At 34.3% G+C, this 11,054-nt stretch overlaps 2 protein-coding genes across 2 annotated transcripts; both read left to right on the top strand.

Annotated features, from left to right (window-relative positions):
* The first annotated feature begins 1,546 nt into the window (after positions 1 to 1,546).
* Positions 1,547 to 2,117, top strand: LOC121972597 (cysteine-rich receptor-like protein kinase 10). The gene is made up of 2 exons (XM_042524250.1): positions 1,547 to 1,986; positions 2,075 to 2,117. Exons 1-2 carry the CDS (start codon positions 1,547 to 1,549, stop codon positions 2,115 to 2,117), a joined length of 483 nt encoding a protein of 160 aa, XP_042380184.1.
* Positions 2,118 to 2,141: 24 nt separating this feature from the next.
* On the top strand, positions 2,142 to 5,224 carry LOC121972596 (putative receptor-like protein kinase At4g00960). Its single transcript, XM_042524249.1, has 7 exons — positions 2,142 to 2,372; positions 3,335 to 3,481; positions 3,565 to 3,695; positions 3,772 to 3,982; positions 4,278 to 4,515; positions 4,627 to 4,793; positions 4,875 to 5,224. Exons 1-7 carry the CDS (start codon positions 2,231 to 2,233, stop codon positions 5,222 to 5,224), a joined length of 1,386 nt encoding a protein of 461 aa, XP_042380183.1. The 5' UTR covers positions 2,142 to 2,230.
* Positions 5,225 to 11,054: the final 5,830 nt, after the last annotated feature.

The following is an 11,054-nucleotide window of genomic DNA, read 5'->3' as shown; positions in this document are numbered from 1 at the left end:
TTGTTTTCAATAAGTCGCTATGAATTTTGGGTCAAGTCTGTGATGACAAGTATTTTTGTTAGTGTCGTTGTTGGTTTTACGTTCGTATCGTTTTATGTCTTCCGCTGCTGTGTGTTTATTTTGTTCCAGCCGTGTGGGCTGTTGTATTATGTTATATGTTTTATTCATTTATGTCCAGCCGGGTAGGCTGTGTATATTAACTGCATGGTTATGTTATTTCTATTTTGCATATATATTTCAGTCGAGTGTGGCTGAGGTATATTTTGTATGTAGTAATGCTTCAGATTGTCACCCGTATAGAAGAGATGCTGCCGAAATTTTTTCGAACAGGGACTCCTTTAGAGCGTGACAGATTGGTATTTATATAAATATTTATTTTAATAGATTTTAAAATTAACGATTATAAAATATGGTTTAAGTGTATGATATGTCTTATATAAAAGACCATTATATTAAAAGAAAATATTTTTTATAACTTATTTATCTATATTTTATATATTAAAAGAAAATATTTTTTTATAACTTATTTATCTATATTTTATATTTTATCGTAACATCGACCATACTAAACCATTTGACATTAATATCGATCTCATAGGTCATCCTAGTTGGTATGTGATGGGATGCTTACCACATGAGATCGCGGAGTCGAAATTCGAGGTAGTCGGGGCATAAATCCCCGGTCCCTGTGTAACTCACCCCACCTGTCACATGCTCGCTCAGGATGCTATGATTTACCTCCCTCGTGATGGCCTTGGGTGGGTGCGGCGGAGACGCTGAGGGCGAGCGATTTCACCTTTTGCCACATTTGACATTAATATCACATTTTCGAATACGCCAACAGTCAACGGTCTTCAATAGAAAATGACGGAGCATCGGCAGCTGTGGAATCGAACCGGCAGGTCTGGGACGAAACGGAAAATCTTGCGGTGTGATTATAATTGATAGTCCATAAGCCACGACCGACTTCAATATTATTAATTAGAAGGAGTTTAGTCTTACCTATAAATTTATTTAAAATTTAAAATATTCTTTTATATGAATGATTTTAAATTATTATTAATCTGTAACTGTAATTAACTCATATTATAAATATTATTAAAATGTACCATAGATATTATTATATTAACTTTTAATTAATATTAAATTAAATTATATATATATATATATATATATATATATATATATATATATATATATATATATTATCATAACATAAGTTAAATATTATTAAAATTATATTTTATATTAACTTATATTAAAATTATATCATAAATATTATTAAATGTTACGATATTACTAAATTATAATATAGATACGATTAAATTTTAAAAATATTTAAAATTTAAAACTTATAATTAGATTTAAGATTTTTTATCATAGTCGGCGTCGGTGCAATTAAAAGAGAGCCATGGAATTCCTGGCCGACGAACAGGAAAAACTGGTTAACTCTTCACAGTTCGTTCACGCCTTTTTATGAGCTTCTTCTCTTCTGCTGCTTGGTTCAATCCCCTCCGTGGCTCCATCTCTGCCTGAATTTATGAAGATGAATTGCCATCGCAAGTTTAGGCCTTCGTCCTCCTCTTACTTGCTGTCTCTCCTCGTTATCTTCCACTTTAATCCTGCAGTAGTAACTGCCAGCAGTCCAGTCTTCCTAGACTGCAACTGCCCAACTGAAGCAAACTACACAGCAGGCAGTGCATTCCACACCAATCTCAATCTTCTCCTCTCTTCCCTCTCCTCCACCACCGCTGCCGCCGCAGGATTCTACAACGACACGATAGGCCGACCTGCGGAACAAGTATACGGCCTCGCGTCGTGCAGAGGAGACCTCTCCTTTAGTGACTGCAGGGGCTGTTTCAATGCCTCCGCAACACAAATCACCCGAAGTTGCCCCAACGGCATGAGCTCCACCATATGGTACGACATATGCATGCTCCGTTATTCCAACACAAACTTTTTCTCCACCGCCGACAATTCCATCAAGTTTACTCAAACCAACTCCAACAACGCATCGGACCTGCGAAACTTCAACGATAAGTTAGGAAATCTGATGAATAGTCTCGCCACGAAGGCAGCACGTAGCTCGTCGAAGATGTTCGCGGCGGGGAATGTGAGCCTGACGAGCTTGACGAAAATATTTGGGTTGGTGCAGTGCACAAGGGACTTGTACCCCGATGACTGTTACAATTGTATTGTTCAGGCAGTGGGGAGCATACCGATCTCGTGCATGGGGAGGCAGGGGTGCAAGGTGCTAGGGCAGAGCTGCGGTATTCGATATGAAATGTACCCTTTCTTCAACAGTTCGGCTACAGAGGTCGCCTCTCCTCCGCCGTTATTGATTCCAATTTCATCTCCTACTAGCAATGAAGGCAGGTGATTCTTAAACTTGTTTTCCCCCTAAATTCTGCTATGCATTTTTTATGGTCGTAAATTATCGTTGTTGAATCGAATGTTAGACGCAAGCTACGAGTCTTTCTGCCCTGTTTCATGATCAAAAAAAAAAAAAAAAAAAAATGAAAAATTCAAATGGTTGACTGTTCTAATAGCATCGTCCTCTCCAATGCTTAATTAAACTACGAGCCATCTCTTCCTTTAGTAGTCATTTGCCAAAACAGTACAAAAAATGTCCGGCTCTATCTTCTTCTTCCTCTTCTTGCTTCTTTCTCCTCCTCCTTTCCCAAATCATGACTTCTTCTCATCTTTGGAACTACTGTTCTACCGATACCAACTACACAGCTAATACCAGTTTCTGCTCCAACTGTAAAAGTTAATTGGAGAAGATAGAAAGTAGAAAAGCTGCACTGACATAAATTCTTGCTTAACCTTATTTGCTAAAAAGGCTATGTTATATTTCTTGTTGAAAGGATTCATTTAAAGCAAGAATTGTGCACACAAGTCTATTAAATCTTATTGTTTCCACAATATGATTGTTCACGGCACTCACGTCCCTATCTGCATGAGTGAAAATTTGTCGGACGATGTGGTAGTTAAGATATGGGGGTGTTGCCACATTACATCATGGGGTTGAAATTCAGATTGTTTGAGTATGTCTTCTCCTATGTTTTGGCCACTGCACTAATGGCTAATAGCCACCCGTAATTTATCTCCTCAGTGTTAGCCTAGGGATGGTTTGGCGGAGGCGCTAGGGTGAGCGAATCACCTTTTGCCACATAATTGACAATTTGTTTCCATATTACTAACCTATCTGTCAAGCCCATAGTTTTTTTTTGAGGGTCTTTTTTCCTTTGTTTTGTGAGAGCAAATTCATTTGGATAGTTTATATTGTTTTCATTTTGGAGCATCAAATTTCATTTGTCATTTCTTTGTTTAGGAAATAGTAACAACAGTAGGGGAACAACATTATTTATCGTCATCCCTGTGACTGCGGCAGCGTTGCTGTTCCTTTGTGCCATGTTTATTTGTTGCCGAAGAGCAAAAACAACAATACCAAGATGGAAATCACTTTCACATACATTCAGTAAGTATGGCTGCTGAACTATTATATAGTGTTTGAGCCTGTACAAATGCTTGTTCTTTACTATGAAAAATACTTCTGAACAGAAAATAAAGATCAACGTGAAGTAAGAGGTGCAGAATCTTTATTGTTTGATCTTGAGAGTATTCGAATAGCTACAGACAACTTCTCTGATGCAAACAAGCTAGGAGAAGGAGGATTTGGACCGGTTTATAAGGTTAGTATAAAGATTGCAATATATGGTGATTCCTATATTTGATAATTGAGTAATAATGTTCATGGTACTTTGGCAGGGAAGACTAGAGAATGGAGAGCAGATAGCAGTTAAAAGGCTTTCACGAAGCTCTGATCAAGGACTAGTTGAGCTGAAAAATGAAGTGCTTCTCGTTGCCAAACTTCAACACAGAAACCTTGTCAGGCTGCTGGGTTGTTGCATAGAGTCAGAGGAGAAACTATTGGTTTATGAGCACCTTTCTAATTCAAGTCTTGATAAATTTTTGTTTGGTATGTGCTTAACTACTTAATGAGTCTATTTTTGCATGACAATATGATCAATCTATTGCCATTTTACCTTCACTAAATTGCAGTCTAGTTTGCTTTTGATCAACTTACTGACAGAAAACTTGAAGCTATGTTAAAATATGAATCTTCTCATTATGTTTTCAGATTGATAGTTTTCCACGATAGTAATTTAGTTTTGAATCACTTATCATGCCAAGTTTGAGAATATTGTCACTCTTTTCACATGCCATACCTAGTTCAAACTCAAGTAACAAAATCTTACATATTGATGGGCCAGATCCTTTGAAGAGAGTGCAATTAGATTGGGCAAGGAGATTTAAGATCATTGAGGGCATCGCTAGAGGACTTCTCTATCTTCATGAAGACTCACGACTGAAGATCATTCATCGAGACCTAAAAGCGAGTAACATCTTGCTAGATGCAAATATGAGCCCTAAAATTTCAGATTTTGGTCTAGCAAAGCTTTTCAGTGTAGATGAAACTCAAGGAAACACTAGTAGAATTGCTGGAACATAGTATGCAAAACTCTCTTTTTCCACTTGATTAACTCTCATATTCCCATAAAGAGAAAGTTTTAAGACTAAGAAAGTAATGAATCCAAATGTTTTTTTTCCTATCAATGACAGTGGATACATGGCACCAGAATATGTTCTTCATGGCGCCCTATCAATTAAATTAGATGTGTTTAGCTATGGTGTGCTAACTTTGGAGATCTTGACTGGTCAAAAGAATAATAATTGTCGAGGGTCATCCTCAGAGTATTCCATCGATCTTGTTACTCATGTAAGTATGAATCCTCCTCCTTTCTCCCATGATTGAATGTATTTTATTTGAATGAAAGATAAATCATTAACTTGTCTTGCTTTCATCTCACTCACAAAGATCTGGCGCAAATGGACTCAAGGAAATGCTCAACAAACAATTGATCAAAAGCTAGTTGATCAATGTCCGACTCAAGAAATACTAAGATGCATGCATATAGGATTACTGTGTGTGCAAGAAGACCCAATTCAAAGACCTACTATGGCCAATGTTATTCTTATGCTCAACAGCCATTCTATTAGTCTTCCTACACCTTTAGCTCCAGCATTTGTCAATCATAGTGGTATAAGCCTTGAATCAGATGGTGTTTCAGCCAGGGACAAGAATTTATGTGAAAGCAACGGAAATCCAACAAAAGTTTCTATAAATGACATTTCAATCTCTGTGTTGGAGCCTAGATAACACCAAGTCCAAACATCATGGAAACTTAGTGTTTTGTTTTCCATCTATACTAAATTAAGCATTTGTGTCATCATATAAACTTGTTAAATTTGTATTGAATTGCTTATATAAATTTCGAGTTCATGTCTAAATGTTAGTTTAAGTGAATATTAAGGTTTCTATTTCTTGTAATTTGTATTTGATATAGATTTTGGGCTGTAATTCATATTATAACATGTAAAAGAAGGGTCCAACTGTCTGGTTTGCTTAAGCTAATTAACTGGGGATCAAGAAATAAAGCAAATGTCAAAATCCAAATGCCGAACTAGATTGTAACAGAATGCAGCACAAACACACCTCAGATGAAGACATATAATCCGGACATGTAATGGCTACGTGTGTATATATATATATATATTTTAAAATATACGTAGTCATTACATGTCCAGATTATATGCCTTCATCAGAGAGTGAAAAATGTAGGCCAACTCCATTCTTAATGGTAAGAAATTGATTGATAAAAAGGAATGAGCTATGTGATGGAAGATCTCCGCTTCAAGGCAGGATATTTGTGTTATGATCTTAACCCAATCATCTTTGAAAGTAGGAGAAACCACTTTGAAATTGCTGAGAAGCTTTCTGCGGCCATCAATCGGGTATGTAACTGATTTTGGTTGAGTTATAAACTTTATTAATCATGATCAAGAATTCTGTCTTTGTAGCTTTAACAAGAGATTATCTTATTTATGCTTACTTTGTTTAATTGTATCTCCTCACGAGAGAATTTTTATTCGCAATCACATAACGAAGGCTTCAATTTATGTATATAAATTAAAATAGATATAAAAAAGGAGAGTTATGTGATTATAATAGATGTATCTGTTTGTAGGATTTCCTATAAATCTGGATCAAATGGATATGCCAGACCGATTTCAATAAAATAATGAATAGTTTATTTTTGCCTCGACGGATTTACACAGTTGATAATGTATACGAATGATTACTTCATTAAATTTTGAGATCAATTATCAACGAGTGGAAAATATCTCATTGGATGCACCATCCTTATACAAATGATCGTTGTGCTAGGATAAAATATTATCTGTGATTTATCTATCTGTATCTAGTTAGGGGCTGACTATACTAGATCGCTTAAGGTGAGTATTATCATATTTTGTTCTGATGAATAGTTGATATTGTGTCTCCATGGATTTGTGCAATTCGTATCTGTATAAATATTTGTTCCAATAGGTCTTGAGGATAATTTCGATGTAAAATATTTTATTGGGTATCTAATCTATTTTTTACAAAAAAAATCATTATGTTAGGATAAAATATTTCTCCCGTAATTTATGTATTTTATAGAAGATCGATATTGAATCATTTGGAAAGAGTGATACTATCTTTTCTGGAATGAATAACAGATGCTGAAACTTGCTTATAATTTTGAGCGCGTTGCAGTGTCTGCATCGGGTAGACTAGATCAACACTCTTCCGGCCCGTGGAAGACATTTTGGTTTTGTTTTTTTTAATAGAAAAAAGATAGAACATCGCTGTTGCATCGGACCCGTAAGTCTTCGACGAATTGGAAAAATATGATGGAGTAGACAGACGGAACATCGCTGTTGCAGGGGACGACCGGTAGGTCTTCGACAAATTCGAAAGTCTGATGGAGTTAGTCTCGTCGTATTGCATCGCCAATCTTGCAGTGTCTGCATCGTGTAGGCAGGATAAGTCTTCTCCTGAAAGACTTCTTGGTTTTATTTTTTCAATAGAAAATTAATGACGTAACATCACTGTTGCATTGATCTGGCAGGTCTTGGACGACAACAAAATCAAATTTTATTCCATCAAATATCAGCTATATATAAAACTCTATCTCTTATTATATTATCATATATATTTAAATAAATTTTATTTTATTTTATTATTGATAACTAAGTTTTTTTTAATCTTCTTTTTCTAATCTAACGTGTGTATTTGTCATACTTTCACATCGCCTAATCAGAGCATTCATTGACCAGCTAAGTACATGTTTATATCATCTTAAACGTGTCTTTCGGAGTTTTTCTTCAATAGATACAATTCTGACTTTCTCTCTAATACTTTTATTTCTTATTTTGTTCATTCTCATATATCACACATCTACATTAACATCATCACTCTGCAACTCTCATATTTTGCTCTTGTATTTGAGTCATAGTCCAACCTTCAGTATCATATAATATAGCAGATCTAATTGTCATTTTGTAAAACTTCTCTTTAAGTTTTAGAGTTACTTTACGATCATATAAAACATTCGACATTTTCCTCCAATTCAACTATTCTGTTTTTATTCTATGCAAGACATATCTCTTAATCTCTCTATGGTTTTATAAAAATGATAATAAATACTTAAACCTCTTAGTTCCAGATAACTCGTCATCTTCTATTTTTAACAATTATCTCATTACATCTAATATTGCTAAATTTTAATTTCATATATTATGTTTTTACTCTATTAAGCCTAAAGCATTTAACTTCTAGTGTTTTCCACTAAGATTCTAGTTTAACATTTACTCCTTTACATGTCTCATCTACCAAAATAATATCATCTACAAACAACATTCACCACAGTACTATATTTTGAATGTGTCCAATGAGTTCATCCATAATTAATGTAAAAAGATAGAACTTAGGCTGATCATTGATGTAACCCTATCATTATTAGAAATATTTTAGTTATTCCGCCTGAAATCTTTACTCTGGTCATTACATGCTCACATATATTTTTAATTAATTTAATATATGCTACGCTAACACGTCTCTTTTCTAGAATTCTTCGTATAATTTCCCTTAAAATTTTATCATAAACTTTTTCTAAGTTAATGAATATTATGTCTAGATCTTACTTTTGCTTCTGATACTTTTCAATTAGTTGCCTAAGAAGATATATAGCTTCAATTGTTGACCTTCCAAGTATGAACCCAAATTGATTTTTGATCACCGTGGTCTCATTCCTTAATGTTTTTATATTACTCTTTCCCTAAGTTTCATGACATGGCTCATTAGTTTAATACCCCTATAATTTGCATAATTTTATATATCTCTCTTGTTCTCATACAAGGGAACTAGAGTACTTAACCTTCATTGATCAAGTATTTTTTTCCGTTTTCAATATCATGTTAAATAAATTTATAAGTGATTTAATATCATGTTTCCCTAGACACTTTTATGCCTCTATCGGAATATCATTTGGTCCAACAACTTTTCAAATTTACATCATATTTAAAACTTGTGCTACTTCTAAAGTTTGAATTCTATGATAAAAAAATTTAAATTTCTACTGATTTGACCTACTTAAATTATCTAAGTTAAGTTGGTCATATAAACCTTCATTAAAAAGTTGATGAAAATACTTTTCTACTATTTTTTTATTTCTCCATCATTTACTAATACCCTATTGTATTCGTCTTTAATATATTTTGTTTGGATAAGATCTCTTATTTTCCTCTCACATTAGTTATTCTATAAATGTCTCTTTTTCATTTTTTTTTTGTATCCAATTTTAGATATATCATTTAAAAGTTTCATTATTTGCTTCATTCACTATTTTTTTTTAGCCTCTTTCTTGATTATTGTATATTTTTTTAAGTTTTTATCATTATTAAAAATATTTAATTCCTTATAAGCTATTCATATTCTTTGTTTACTTTCATGAAAATTTGAGATCTCTAGGATTTCGGTTGCTATTTTCTTTTTCCATTTTATTTTTTTTCAATTTTGGGATGAATTCTAGATTCATCCCAAATTTGGCGATGAATCAAGGGCAAATCCTTGGATTCGTCGCCAATTCTGGGATGAATCAAGGATTCATCTCGGAATTTAAAAAAAATAAAAGAAAAAATAAAATTATATACCTAGAGATGTTAGAATTATATGAAATCAATTCTCGTGTGCTCGTATTAATATTTTAATTATAAAAATGGCCTCAAACATAATTTTGATCTAATATATTGAGTGTAGTCATTTTTAAAACATGAATTAGGTAAAATTCAGGTTAAATAATTACTATAATCAATATATTGGGTCAAAATTATGTATGAGGTTATTTTTATTATCAGGAGAATAATACGAACACATGGAATTAGTTTCATTAAATTCTGATATCTTTAGGTCAATATTTAAGATTTTAGATGCTTTTTTCCTTGTTATTTTATTTTTTAAAATTTTGGGATGAATCCATGGATTTATCCTTGAATTGGAAAAAATAATAAAAAAAAACAAAAGAATCACAAAACCTGAAATATAACATAAAACATATTATAAATATAAAATTTATACCTATATTATTATATAACTTTTAATTATTATTTTATAATTTTAATTAATATATTTTAAATTTGCACCCCCAAATTTACGCATGAAATCAGTTTTCATCCCCAAATTGGGGACGAAATGAGTTTTTGTCCCCAATTTGGGGGCGAAAATTGATCTTGTCCCTAATTTGGGGATGAAAACTAGTTCCGTCCCTAATTTGGGGACGAAAATTGGTTTCGCCACAATTTGGGACGAAATTGACGATAAAAACATTTCATCGCAAAACAACACTAAAATCCTATCTCACAACCCGATCCCCTTGCTCTACCTACTTGTGTCTTCTTCTCTTGGCAGTGGCAACGGCGGGGCCGGCTATCTCTGACGATTGTGTCGATAAGTCCCTCTCCCCTCTCACACTCAATGTCACTTAGGGCCATGTCATGATAGGCCCCATCTCAGCCAGGCACAACTGCCCGTGGCTGGCTGTAGCTGGACCCTGATGGCCTGCTGTGATCTTGGCCACAGCTGGCCCTAGTGCCCTGCCATGGTCGTGAGTGGCCCAACTGCCCCCGGTGGGCGCGGGTGCCCCAGTGAACTGCGGTTGGCTTAGTGCTGGAGCAGTAGCTGTATGTACCAAGTAGATGAACTAGTAGGTCCAACACTGTTTGATCTTTGAGGTCTTGCTACATAAGAATGGCAGCCACAAGGCTTTGTTTGCTTGTTAGTATTTGATTATGTGCGTCTGTATATTATATACACATATAGAGAGATTCCTTGTTTTAGTCTAGCATTAGTCTAAAAAGTGATGTATCAATCAAATGTTTCTAGGGCATTTGCTTTCAAATGACATCTAAGTTTCCTTTTCTTTTATTATTGTATGCTTTTCTTTAATGCACAAAGTGTGATTAACTATAATGCCTTAGATGTCCGTAATTATAATGCCTTAGATGTCTGATTTGATTCTTAGTTTTTCATATTTGAAGTACTATCATAAGATACTGTCTGAATTCGTAATGTTATTTGTGCAGGTCTCATTTTGTCGTAAGCTTAGTGTAGTTAAAGATACATATTTGTTCACTCACTTGTTTTCAATATTTCTACATTCATTACCATACAATTACTTATTGTTATATAAATTTAACTACAATTAATTATGTTATTATTGATTAATTGTAATAGATCTCATGTTTACATAGTTAAGAGTTCCCACAGATTTTCCCTATAGCATGCTAGTACTGGCAGAATTCATCTCAAAATTTCATCTACCAAACACAATGTGCTTATGCTTGATTCCACATTAATGCTTGTCCCCTCGGGCAGTGCGATAGTTAAGACATGGGGTGTTGCCACATGAGGTCTTAGGGTCGAAACTCGACGTGACCGAGCATAACCTCTCCCATGTCTTGGTCATTTGCACTAATGGCTAGTAGCCACCCGTGATTTACCTACTCCGTGTTGGCCTAGGGACGGGTTGGCGGGGGTGTTGGGGGTGAGCGAATCGCCTTTTGCCACATGATTCCACATTAATGCTAGTAATATATTATACATATGT

The sequence above is a fragment of the Zingiber officinale genome, chromosome 4A, assembly GCF_018446385.1.
Source record: "Zingiber officinale cultivar Zhangliang chromosome 4A, Zo_v1.1, whole genome shotgun sequence".
Classification (NCBI taxonomy): domain Eukaryota; kingdom Viridiplantae; phylum Streptophyta; class Magnoliopsida; order Zingiberales; family Zingiberaceae; genus Zingiber; species Zingiber officinale.
The sequence above is the reverse complement of the archived record's forward strand: the minus strand, read 5'-3'. Positions and strand labels throughout refer to the sequence as shown.

What these genes read in the sequence shown, in the direction of transcription:
- LOC121972597 (XM_042524250.1), top strand. Translation starts at nt 1,547, where the DNA reads ATGAATTGCCATCGCAAGTTTAGGCCTTCGTCCTCCTCTTACTTGCTG. An exon ending in ACCGCCGACAATTCCATCAA is followed by an intron (nt 1,987 to 2,074) that starts GTTTACTCAAAC and finishes CTCGCCACGAAG; the next exon opens with GCAGCACGTAGCTCGTCGAA.
- LOC121972596 (XM_042524249.1), top strand. Translation starts at nt 2,231, where the DNA reads ATGGGGAGGCAGGGGTGCAAGGTGCTAGGGCAGAGCTGCGGTATTCGA. An exon ending in ATCACTTTCACATACATTCA is followed by an intron (nt 3,482 to 3,564) that starts GTAAGTATGGCT and finishes ACTTCTGAACAG; the next exon opens with AAAATAAAGATCAACGTGAA. An exon ending in GATTTGGACCGGTTTATAAG is followed by an intron (nt 3,696 to 3,771) that starts GTTAGTATAAAG and finishes GTACTTTGGCAG; the next exon opens with GGAAGACTAGAGAATGGAGA.